Consider the following 12,947-nt stretch of genomic DNA (forward strand, 5'->3'; position numbering starts at 1 on the left):
TCCATGTGGAGGAAAAAAAAATAAATTAATAAAGAAGTGATGTAGATATCATTAATGGGGTTATATATATCTCATAACATTTTTCACTATAAACTAATTAACCGACCATTTTTGGCATAATACTATGATTAAATGTTGGTAGTAGTATCATGCTAGCATTGGAGGTGGATGGCATGTATACCTCACGCGAGCTCCGTTTCAGACCCTATTATTAGACCTTGTTTGGCCCCTTGTAGATAATAGGGAGTATACGCACGCATGCCCTTCTGGGAAAATACATGAGGCTTGGCTCAAGATGCCTTGTAAACAATAAAGAGTATACACATGCCCTTCTTGGAAAATACATGAGGCTTGGCTCAAGAAAACTTGTAAACAATAAGGACTATACACATGCCCTTCTAGGAATATACATGAGGCTTGGTTCAAGAGGAATTGGGCTAACGGGGTGGTGATGAACCGGTGAAAGGGTAGAAGGGAAAGTGTGAGAAGGGGGAAGAGAGAAAGAGAGAAAAAAGGTGGCAAGAAGTTTAAGTTGGCGTGTGCTTGTGGCACTCTCACTCGAGGTTGGCTTGCTGGAAGATACCGCGGCAAACCGTAGGATCGAGGCGCGGCAAATCGAGGCGCGTGGGGTGGGAGCCTCCCCCTCCATGACGTGTCAACCAGAGGGCCGTGGTGTTTTTGGCCGCCTCATCTCTCTCTTCTCCCTTGCCTTATAAGAAAGAGCTATCCACCCCTCCTCCGGCCCCCATCTTCTTCATCCTTCTTAGAGAGGTCAAGACTCCTTGTATCCTCCCTCAATGGTGCAAGCTGAAGCCATGAAGCTATAAATATATTGCTTACATAACTACGTATAGATCTAATAGAAGGGGCTCGAGCAACAAGAAAAGTTCTAGCCAAAGGATCGAGGTCATTTTGTTAGACGATAAAAATATAGATGTGGACCAAGTTGATGTCGTCTTCTTCTTCAAACACCAGATGCAAGAACTCGTCATCCAGTACTGGTGAGTCCATCTACGTCCCATAATTTTCCTTCATCTTGTACCGAGTCTGTCGCATAATCTTTAGACTTCTTTTTTTTTTTTGGAGCAATTTTTTTGTGAATAAGTTACCTAGGCTACATCCAAGTTTGTTAATTTAATGCTTTTGATGGTGATGGCGCCATGATATTGATAACTCTTAAAAATTTACGGAAGATGTGATGCTCTTTTTTCATCGTGCATGAGATTTAGTAATTAAACTAAAAGAGAAATATATAATAAGGTGTCTTCCTTCTTCTGCTTCTATTTATCTTTCTCCTTTTTCACCGTGAAGATGAAAAGAAAATGTCATGAAGAAGAAAAGGAAATATAATTAGATCAAGATAAGGATTTGGAGACTGATTTCCTCCTATATATTCTCTATAGAATTATCTTTAAGTAAAAACAAACACATTTCTTGTTAACAGGAAGCCTTGTCTTCTTGCTTTTGTCTTACTTTTTCCCCAAGTAACACACTAGGCCATTTCTTATACACTACTAAAGTTATCGAAATTATCGCTTCCTTACTTCCTCATCTCTCTTCTCTTCTTCATTTCCCACAGGGGACGAGCTCGCCATGGCGACGAGCGGAGATAACAACACGGCCCACACCACCTTCAGCGTCGACGAGGAGTACTCCAACGCCTTTCGCACCAAGTCCTTCGTCGACATGTGGGCCAAAGTCCACCACCAGCTGAGGCGAACCATCTCCTCCCCCTCCCCATCCCACGGTCATCAAGAAGGCCAAGCAGAAGAGGTGAAGGATCGCCGGAGTTCCCACTCCTCTCCTCTCTCCTATCGTTGCTACGCTCACCTCTCTGAGTTCCTCCTCGAGCCCAGCCAAGAGTCGCTCCTCGCCGCCACCGCCAGTGCCGGCGATGGCGTCGCTCACTTCCACGTCCATTCTCTTCTCCTCGACTACTTCGACACCACCTATGAGGCCTGCGCCGCGTGCACGACTCTTCTCGCCTCCATCGACCGCGCTCGCTCCCACCACCGCTCCATCCGCCGCCTCCTACTGAAATTAGCCCGCGCTCGCCTTGACAGCAATTGCACCGCCTTCGCCAAGCTCAAGTCTCATGTGGAGCTCGACAACCCCCTCTCCCCTGAAAATTTGGCTCATTTCCGCCATGTGCACGCCTGCTACGGCTCGTTAGTCGACCGGCTTACGACGGCCAACCGGAGGATCGCCAGGTGGGCAAAGCTTATCCGAGCAGCGAAGAAGGCGTCCGGCGTCATCCTAATCGGCGCATGCGGGGCTGCGATGGTGGCAGCATTGGTGATCGCAGTGCATACGGTGGTCGGGATTGGACTGGCGGCGGTGGCGGCGCCGGCGGTGGTGGCAGGGCCGGGGGCGGCGGCGAGGTCGATGTGGGGGAGGATGGCAGGGAAGAGTCATCTAAAGAGAGTCGGAGCGCAGGTGGATTCAGCGGCGAAGGGGGCGTACATAGTGGGGAGGGATTTAGATACGGTGAGCCGGATGGTGCGGCGGGCGCACGACGAGGTAGAGCACGGGCGGGACGTGGCGAGGCTGGTGCTGAGGAATCGGGAGCGGCCGCTGGTGAGGGAGGCGGCGAGGGAGTTGGAGGGAGGGAAGGAAGAGCTGGCGGGGCAGCTCGACGAGCTCGAGGAGCACGTCTACTTGTGCTTGATTACTATTAATAGAAGCAGGAGGATGGTGGCGCAGGAGATGATGGGTGGAGCTGCGCCGCCACCGGCAGCAACGTCGTAGAGCTATAGATGACTCTTTCTTTTCTTCCATTTTTTCTTTCTATATCTGCTAATATAAAGTTTTACGAGGATATGGTGAGGAACTTGTTCTCTGAAGTTGCCATGCTGAGGGATCAGTCACTCTTTCATTAGGCTATATAAAATATTACCATTCTTTGAGTTGAGTTGGTCTCATTCACAGTTCTGCTGCTTGTTTTCTATCTAGCCATGGATAACGATTGAATGAGATTATTCTAGATGTATATGATATATAAAGATATGTGTGTGTGTGTGTGTGTGTGTGTGTGATTTGTTTTTTTCTTTGATTTCATGCATTGTTTACTTGAAATAAGTTTGATTTTGGTTCATCCACAATATAAATGAAAAAGAAGTTGAATGAGAAATGATTCTGCCCTCTCGGTGAAATCATAATCAGTAGTGGATTTAATAAAGATATTAGTCCTCTGTTATCACAAGAATAAGATACCTTATTCCCTTGATAACTCGTCTACAACCAAAAACTGGGCCTCTAGTGTCTGGCTTGCTTCTATATGAGTTAGTCTTTTTGGATGGATTTGCACCTTTTCACCTTGATGGAAGCTAATTCAGGTTAGGGATAAAGTCACTGTAAATGGGCTATATCATTGTGTATAGATTGAAGTGATGACGTACTAGCAAAATATGGAGATAAGGGAGTAGAAGAGAAAATCATGGAAAGAAAAAAAAGAGAGAGAAAGTAGAAGTGGTTAGGCATCGCATGGAAGTATTTATTTAAGATCCAAAATGGACTTTCAGATATCCTGTTCTTAAGTATAAAATTGCCAAGTTTTTCACCACATCTGTCATGACTACACTCTTGTGAGCATTGAGCAATCATCATCATACTTAATCCACAATGAGAAAACAGAAGAGCATAAGTCAGATACAAGGGAAAAGGATTTTTGTCTTCAAGAGAGAATAAAGATGCCTAATGTTTCAATTCGATTCCAAGAAGCCCCGCGTTAACGGAGAATGACTCCCTTATAAGATCATTTGCATCTCTTCATTCTTTCTCTTATTCCACAATCTAAACTTTCTCGGTTCAAGGATCAAACACTTAAGCCAACGAGCATGGATCGGAGCAACTCAATCCCTGGTCCAACACGTTGCTTGGAGAGCTACTGAATAGATTTCTGGGGCCTTCACCACGTCTTTTAGACTAAACGAGTGACAGCTACCAAGGATAAGAAGTCGAAAGATAGGAGGAAACTTCTAATGGCAAAATTTCAAGATCTGCCTTCCCTTTTTTCTTGTCTTCTCTTCCATACTCTTCTTCCACCGTCAGCATCAATAAATCTTTTGCTTTGCCTTCTCTATGATCATTAGGAAGTAGACTTCGTGATTGGCATATTTGTGAAGTTCGTAGTGACACTTGTGTGCAACTATGCCCTTGATAAGAGTCAAAAAGGAAAAAAATAAAAAAGGTGTTAGGATTCGCGATTATGACGGAGAAAGCGTAGTCCTTTGTTTTTGCTATCACGAAAATGTGTCTCATGTTTAAATTTTAGGTGCATCAAATACAATTTAATTTTAAAATTTCAATGTTTAGGATCTCAATCTAATCTTTTGACAGTCTAATCTTGCTCAGATGATATCACCTCTTTACCACTTGGATATATGGGGGCTGGAGTTCGACTCTCATTGGAGCCAACAACAACAAGGGAGTAATTAGATATATAGGGCACCAAAGATGGAGATTAAATCTGTTTAATCTTAGAGGAAATAAAGAAATTCAGGATCCTCTAAATGTTCCTTAGCCAGTTTTTTTGAAGTTTTTTTTTTTCTAAGATTTATTTCATGCTAGGCCATAGCTTGATCAGCATGCAATAAACATGAATGGACCGGGTTTACCTCTGTACACAAATCTATGTTTCTTTGATATGCATTTTTGTTGGGTTCTACAGAATTCTCCAACATTTGGTAATTGCCTGACATGATTCAATATTCAACCCAAATCCTATCTTTTACGAGAAAAAAAACGATGGAAGCACCACTTTACAACCTGAATCCTATTAAATAGCATTTTTATGACTCTTAGCGAACACATTTCAGATCATCAAAGCTCAAATAACTAGCATTTAAAACCCCCGTTGCCATTCCAAGTGTCTTACGCGCTCTTGCTAGTTAATACTACAAGCAACATTTAAACCATGGCACTGCTATCCTGTAACATCAATTTTCAAGCTAACATGATCACATTAACTAGCCTAACAAAGTATACATGAAATCTAATGTGCACATCTTATTTCCCAACAAAAGTATTAGTTCAAGGCCACAGAAGATGCCATTTCTAACCCAGGGAAAAAAAATGCTAACCATCCTAACAACATCATGTCGTTTGATCCTGAAAGACAGGATGTGCAAAAAATGTGCAATCAATAGGGAGAAAGTAACCAGCTGACAACTTATTTAATGATCTTTTTTTGTCCTTTTTTTTGTGTTTAAGAAATGTTGCAACATCAACGTAAATTCATCGAGAAGTATGACCAAGAAGAGGAAGAAAAAGAAAGCACAAGAAAGGGAGGAGGAAGGAGGGGGGGTGGGTTGGCGGGTTCATTCCTCTTCATCTTTGCCCTAAAAGAGAGACAGAACTATAAAAGAGAGAGAGAGAGAGAGAGAGAGAGAGAGAGAGAGAAGAAAAGCTCAGCCCCTCAACGATCCTAGCAACAAGCTTCTCCAAGCTGCTGGTATTCCAGACAATATCAGTCCTCGTCGCTACTGGCACTCAGCAACAATAGAAGATGAGCAAGAGCCTTCGCTTCTTCTCACTCACTGTTGTGGCCTGAGACCCTACATTGAAAAAAATCGACCCGAGCACCTGTGGCCATGAATTCACCTTCTATGGAAAGGATCTCAGATTCCTCTCTCTCCAAATTGCCTATATCAAAGCAGATATGGTCTATAGGATTGGCGTCCCATCTTCTAAGCTATAAAAAAAATATTTCAACGCAACACTATTAAGGATTTCACTTGTCACCCAACCGATCCCATGTAAGGCACCAATTTCCGACTATCATGGAGACTGGTGCTCTTGGCGGGGAATAGAATGATACTGGGGAATAAATATCCAATGTTAAGGACTCATTTGATTTGTAAGAAGAATTTTTTCTCACTGATTTTTTTTAAAAAAAAAAATTGATGCTGGGTATATGATGCTCTGGAAAGTGATCTTTTGCATGTTTTGTTGACTCGGAAAAATTGAGGCCATTCAAAAATGGTTTACATTTGGTTGAGCATTTACTTTTTTAAAAAAATATATAAAATATTTGTTATACCTCTAATAAAGAGAATGATCTTAGCCCATTATATCTAAAAAGCTTAAAAAGCTTAAGAGCATACTTGAAAACAAAAATATTTTAATTTTCAGCGGGTGGGCATTGGACTTTTTCGTATCCCACTTTCCTCCCCTTGTTTTCTACATCGAGTCCTGAAAGCCATCCAGCTGTAGCGCCCCATCCCTTTCTTGCAAGTTGAGAACCACAAAACTCCTCCATCTCCAAAATGTGAATATTGTTATGGATTCACATCAGGTTATTAAAGTCCTCCATGACACCAAAATATCTTGCCAAACAGTTTATAGGCCTCAGCTTAGCACTTTGTCTCTTTGGAATATTCACGAAAATCATATCCCAGAAGAAATCAATTCATGACTTGGTGGCACCTAAATGTTGACATTTGTGATGGAAAAAGCTTTTTCACCCCGAAAGGGTTATGTGTCCCCCATAAACCATCACAGATTTTGAGGTTCTGTAAATGAAAACGTTGGCATTTTAGAACCGTGTTTCGACCTATCCTAGGGAGGCTATTGAGGAAACGTCCAAGCACTCTCACAATCATGACAGCACCGTATGAATTCGTAAGAAATAAAACAGAGGGAATGGAAGAAAAATTACACAATATATGGTTCCATGATTAGGATTATAAACTAGTCTTCAAAACATTTTTCCCCACCAGAAATCTAATCTCTTTATACGGTACATGGTTCCATAATCTACAAAATTGCACAGTATATCCTAACTGCTAAGCATGGCTTGATGTGTCCTTCTAACACCAAATTCGGATTTCAGGACCTCCTCACACTACGCATGGCCCAACAGGCCCCACCATATTGGAATAACTATACATGCCTGAGAGATCTTGCAAATAGCTCGGTGCCTTTCAAAAGGTAAACCAGACAACCATACTAGGTTTTTTTTTTGATCAACTGAGTACTGCATCCAAGATGGTTTTGTCAGAAGGCCGTCCTTGGATAGGCCAAGGAGCAACTCCATCTGGCCAACCCATTTAAAGTTCTAGCAATCAATGAAAGTAGAACATACAGCTCGGATCATTGTTACAATCATGGAGGCCTAAACAATGTTTAACGTATTTGGATCCTTTGGAAATGAAGAAATCCATGAGAACTTAACGAAACAAAACAAAGCTTTGAAGGCATTCGGGGTCTAATATGCTTTGTCACCATAAATTTTAGATCAGCAACACAAATACATGCATAGATGCTGCAACAAGCATCGCAGAGTAAACCATAAAACCGTCGGACAGACTTTGGAAACATAAGAAGGGAGCCCTTTTGATGGCGAAATAAAAAAGCAGCATCCTTAGAGAATGAGAAGCCACTTTCCTTTATATAGTCCTTCTAACAAGGATCCAACCTTCACCTTCCCATGGAATAGAGGTTTCTTCAACCCAAAACGCTTCCCATTGCTTCCATTCCTTGAGCTCGGCTCCCAACCCGGAAGCCAAAGCCATGGCGTCGTGGTTCCCATAAGCTGGTGGTGCAGTTGTTCTCAAGTGCCTCATCCAATGCCAAAGGCCACCGTGATATAAATGGGAAGAGGAACGGGAGCCGAAAGAGATCGAGGGGTAGGATGGACGGCTGGCACGAGCGCAGGGATGGGCTGGTGTCGCTGTCGGCCCATTAGATTGACCTCAAGAGGAGCTGCAAAGGGAGTCGGATTGTATCAGGGAAAGCTGCCACTTGGGCTGGGCTTTTCCCAAAGGGCGAAACGGGGTACGAGCTCAGCAGAGAAAGGTCGGCGCAAGGAGGCCTCTAACTGACCACTGAAAAGTACGCGATAATCTAGGGTAGATATAGAGAGAGAGAGAGAGAGAGAGAGAGAGAGAGAGAGGGAGGAGTTACGACAGAGGCCATGTCATTGGACACTTGAATGCATGGGTAATTAGTGGGTGGAGTAATCTAGGCATGCAAGGCGATGGAGCCGAGACGGTGAGTAATGACGTAGATTTGGGGGAAGGCTAGATGCTAGCTAGATTGTGGGAGTAGGTGCTAGATGCGCAGGATGCCAGGTACTGCATCAAGGGGAGGAAAAAAAAAAAAATCTTTTGGATGGTGGAGAGCTTGTACGATCAGTTTATGTTGGAAGCCCGGAGCGAGGAGAGGGTCACTCTTAGCTATATCTGTGTCCTTTCCTCCTCGCAACTTGTGATTTGATTCATTCTTTTGATCTATAAATAATTTATATTAAATAAATTTAAATTTAATATAAATAAATTTGGATCTGATCAAACTATCTAAAATAAGTTGGATTTAGATTTAAATTTTTAACTTATTCAATCTATGTTTATCTGTTTAATACTTGGATTGTATCCATCTAACCTGTTTAAAATTAATTTGTTTGGAACTTATTGGTGACATGTTTAACTCAATCCGCTTAATCTATTTAATTTATTTAAATTTATTGAGTTTATTAAAAATCTATCTTATCCATTTAATCTGTTTAATTTAATTTAATATATTTAATAAATAAATTATGTGGATCAAGTCGGATTACCTGTTTAATGAACAAGTAAAATTTAGATTTGAAATTTTAATCTATTTAATAAGTAGATCAAGTTTAGATTAATGAATTTTGATCCGATCTGTATCTAATCCAATTCGTATCTAACAGACTCAATGCAATTGCCAGCCTCTATTTCAATTCATGCACCACACACACAAAAAAAGAAAAGAAAAAGAAAACACCCTCATTAACTTGCAAAACTTTATACACTTTCTTAATTTCTGTTAAGCAATATTAATAAGAGCAGAAAAAATACACAATTAGATCTTTTCCTAGTTAAAAGAAAAGTAAATTAAATACATAAGTTCAAAACTTAGGAGAATAGTCGAGAACAAAAATCAATTAAGAAAATAGTGTTTAGCTATGTTGCCCCGAAAAGTCACCAAATATGGTGTCACCGGGGAATAACTATTTCCTCTAGCACCATCCTCCTCGCACTGTTGATGTTAAGGAAGCACAGGCAGACATGTTCCTCCAACTCTGCCAACTGTTCCATGAACCGACCCTCACTGAGTTGCAGCTCCCTCACCACCTCTCTTAGCATCATCCATCCTCCTTCCATGTCTTCCTCCTCCATGAACAACCTGATCACATCCCTCCCATGCTCAACCTCATCATGCAGCCTCCTCACCATCCTGCTCATGGTGTCGAAGCCCCGGTCAAGTGCAAACGCCCCTCGCGCCGCTGCGTCGAGCTGAGATCCCTCTCGAGCCACCGATCCTTCTTCTCCAACCACAACATTCTCCACCATGGCGATGACACCGCATGTCGCGGCCGACCCGATCCCGACTCCCAAGTTCATACACCTCAGACGCCGCATGAGCTTCCGGTGGGCCGACACCAGCTGCCTCGCCATCGATCCATATGCTTCGTGAATTCTTTCGAATCGAGTAGGATTGGGTCCCGAGAAGGGGTTGTCGAGCTTGGAGAAGAGCACAAGGTTGGATGCCATGGAGTGGTGCTGGTCCTCGGTGCATTGGCTGGCGGTGGCGAGTTCAAGGACTCTTCGGAGGATGCGGTGGTCGGCGCGGGCTTGATCGATGGATTCGATGAGGGAGCCGCATAAGTTGCAGGCGTGGAGGCTGGCGTCGAAGTAGTCGAGGAGGAGGGAGGGGAGGTGGGTGGTGCAGTGGATGATGGAGGACAGGACTTCTTGCTTGGGCTCCAGGAGGTGAGTGTAGTCTTGGTTCCTTGATTTCCTCTTGGAGCTGGTGGTTTTGAGGTGTTTTTGGACTTGGGTACAGATGTCCGTGTAGGACTTGCTCCTGAACGCTCCCCTGTACTCCTCTTTCACGGCTAAGTGGACGCTCTTAATTGGGTCGGCATGGCGAGTTTTTGGCGATTCATCTGGAGGCACTATTAGCATCAGGAAAGAGAGAGATCCATGTAATTAGAACTGGATGAAAGAATCAACTAACTAATGTCAGTTGCATGCATGCATGCATCTCCTCTACGTTAATTTATTTTGTTATAATCAAAAAAAAACTAGTTTATATTACGGTAACATTAACATCTGAGCTATGTTAACTTATTTTGTTATAGTAAAAAAAAAAAACTAGTCTATGTTACTATAACATTAACATATATATATATATATATCGAGAGAGGGATGGCTGCATGAAGATCTCACCACTAAAACAAATATGAGGAAGAAGGGCAGAACCGGAGAGAAACGACTTGATCTTAGGCCACATCTTTCTATCTTTCAGTGATCCAAATTGCTAAGATCTTTGGAGACCATCAAGACTCAGGTAATAATGGACAATTATATAACACAACACTGCTTGTTCCCTATGGGGGAGGGAGGAGAACTTACATTGGCAGAGGGAAGAAACCCAACCTCAGAAGATATTCGTCCCTCTTCCCCCTAACCGCAAACATACCAGTGACGCAGGTTAGGTCAGGGCGTACCGCCCGCCAGCTGTAGGGCCGTCATTAATTTATTAAAAAAGTTTGGACCGTTCGATTTGTGTACGGTCAAATCGTAGGGCGATCCCATCCTTCGGTACGCCCTCTTCCCGTGTGACGCCAGCTTCTGAAGGGAATCAAAGGCTTTAGGTAAAGGGAATGGGGGAAGTCCGGCCCGCGTTGGGCCCCTGGAATTCGTGTGGTGACGCTGGTGCAAATCCTCTTACAACTTCATGAGTCGTAGGAGATTTTTATACTCTAAAAGTTTTCCTTTGCAAGCAATATTTCTAGGGAATATGTTCTCCTAGACACACACATGTACATGGGCACGCATGCACATACGTGGAAGATGCTAGCATTCTAAAATTTATAGCAAGCTATCCTTAATGGAATTAAAGGAGGTTTTTTAGTTGTTTTGGTTGTCATGCTTTGAATGAGCTCTCCTTCCTTACAGGAGACACTTTGTTGGGACTGAAAAAAATTAGTTGGGCATCAGTTAAAGGTGTTAACCTTCTTTATACTAAAAAGATATGCATTTAATCTAGGGGTGCAATCGAGCCAAGGCGAACCGAGTAGCTAGAGACTCAAGCTCGACTCAATTCAAAATACTAGGACTTAAGACTTGACTCAAAGCCGAAGCCTTAATTATATCTCAAGCTGGACCTCGACTCGATGGAAAAGAAAGAAATATTTGAGATTAACTCGACTCAACTTAAATGTCAACCAAGTCATACTTGAGCTCGAGTTCGAGCTCAAATTCGAACCTTAGCCTGATCATAAAATATAATATATATTATAAATAAAAATATTATTATTAAAATTTAAATCAACTCAAATAAGTTCGTGAGCTTTCGAGCCAAGGATCTTGGTACTCAAGCTCGACTCGAGCTTGATAGTAGCCGAGTCGAGTCAAGCTTGGACTCAAGCTAAGCTCGAGTAGCTCGGCAGCTCAACTCATTTGCACTCCTAATGTAATATGTTAACTTTCTAGCTACTATTCATAAAAATATTATAAAACTGATATTTAACATTCTCACTAGCTTCTATAATTAGCACTAAGAAGAGAAGAAAGATACAACATAGAATGTTTAATAAAAATGTATTCCTTTACAAAAGCCTTAGTAAAAAATGTTTAGGAATAATTCATGGACTCACAACCCAAAAACCTTAAGCTACTCAGTTAGGATTATAAATCTATGTGGCACTCCTTTATTAGCTGAAGCGAGACCTTGACAATCTCTCCCAACCAACACTGTGATGTTTTCCCCATAGATTAGCTCCTATGCAAGAGAGGGGCCCATCCATGGCCCAGGTCCTATTTGATCCTGGTATCTCCTAGTGAATGATCCACAAGACTGATAAGCTTGTAATTCACATTGCGCCTGGCTTTAATACCATCTATCACAAATTTATAGTCCAAAATGCTTAAACTATTGAGTAGAGGAATGACCAACTCAGGCTTATAAACCAATCTGGCACTTTTTTATCCATCGATATGGGATTAAGATATATGTACCAAAATATATAGGACATAGGTCAGCTACTTAGCCAGCGCCCTCTCTTTCTATAAAAGGTTTTGGTTCGAACTCAAGTAGTAGTATTTTTATTATATTTTTAATGAAAAAGAAAGTAAAAATATCTAATCAAGCAAAGGATATGGCAACTTCAAACTAATGAACCTGATGCACCCTTGGTGGCTTGACGAGTAGGAATTATAATTCCTAATCGGTAATAAAGGTGACACAGTCTAACGAGAATGCGAGTCTAAATTCCAGACATTTTATGATACATTTGCACCATCATACAATATTTTTCCCAATTTTTACCTAACTACATGTTAACTATTTTTGGTTTTACTGTACCAATGGCTAGACATTACAAACCCAAACAAATTACCTTATTCTTTATTGCCCGGTTTGGCCTGAAAGTGGCCTTTGTTGGCCTCTGTTCCATGAAATATCAAGTACAATTTTAAAAAGGAACCATTGTATCTTACCCATCTCTTATTGAGTTGAGATCTTATCATATCTGTATTTGATCTAGAGAGGATTAGTTCTCCAATCACGACTGCTCATGATTGGCTCGAAGACCATGATTGAATAGTTCTCATTACATGCCGCGCCATGTATAGCATAGGACCCATTCAATCATAATCATCACACCAATCACGAACGGTCATGATTGGAGAATCGGCCCTCTACAGTTCATTTATAAATTATAGGGGATCTAGACTCTCTCCTATCAATCCTTCATTTTTTTCAGCATCCGTAGCTATAGAAATTTCTTACCAATCAAACCCTCATGGCATCACTTTACCACCCTATTGCTCAAAAAAAAGAAAAAGAAAAAACCCAGCTACCATTCACCCCAATTTTTTTGTTCCCTGAGAGAGGCTTCGGTGAAAGTAGGATGTGCTGATAGCTCTGTGGTTACACTTACCATCTTTTCCTTTATAATAAGGAGATTTTGGATT

General features: G+C 41.9%; 2 protein-coding genes across 2 annotated transcripts; one reads left to right on the plus strand and one right to left on the minus strand.

Annotated features, from left to right (window-relative positions):
• Positions 1-1,550: 1,550 nt before the first annotated feature.
• Positions 1,551-2,782, plus strand: LOC103718927 (putative UPF0496 protein 2). Its single transcript, XM_008807941.3, has one exon. The coding sequence runs from the start codon at positions 1,594-1,596 to the stop codon at positions 2,746-2,748; it is 1,155 nt and encodes a 384-aa protein (XP_008806163.1). The 5' UTR covers positions 1,551-1,593; the 3' UTR covers positions 2,749-2,782.
• Positions 2,783-8,960: 6,178 nt separating this feature from the next.
• On the minus strand, positions 8,961-9,932 carry LOC103718928 (putative UPF0496 protein 2). Its single transcript, XM_008807942.1, has one exon. The coding sequence runs from the start codon at positions 9,930-9,932 to the stop codon at positions 8,961-8,963; it is 972 nt and encodes a 323-aa protein (XP_008806164.1).
• Positions 9,933-12,947: the final 3,015 nt, after the last annotated feature.

Source organism: Phoenix dactylifera, unplaced genomic scaffold (assembly GCF_009389715.1).
Source record: "Phoenix dactylifera cultivar Barhee BC4 unplaced genomic scaffold, palm_55x_up_171113_PBpolish2nd_filt_p 000254F, whole genome shotgun sequence".
In the NCBI taxonomy this organism is placed as follows: Eukaryota; Viridiplantae; Streptophyta; class Magnoliopsida; order Arecales; family Arecaceae; genus Phoenix; species Phoenix dactylifera.

Coding starts and splice junctions, on each gene's coding strand:
- LOC103718928 (XM_008807942.1), bottom strand. CDS start 9,932: ATGCTAATAGTGCCTCCAGATGAATCGCCAAAAACTCGCCATGCCGAC.
- LOC103718927 (XM_008807941.3), top strand. CDS start 1,594: ATGGCGACGAGCGGAGATAACAACACGGCCCACACCACCTTCAGCGTC.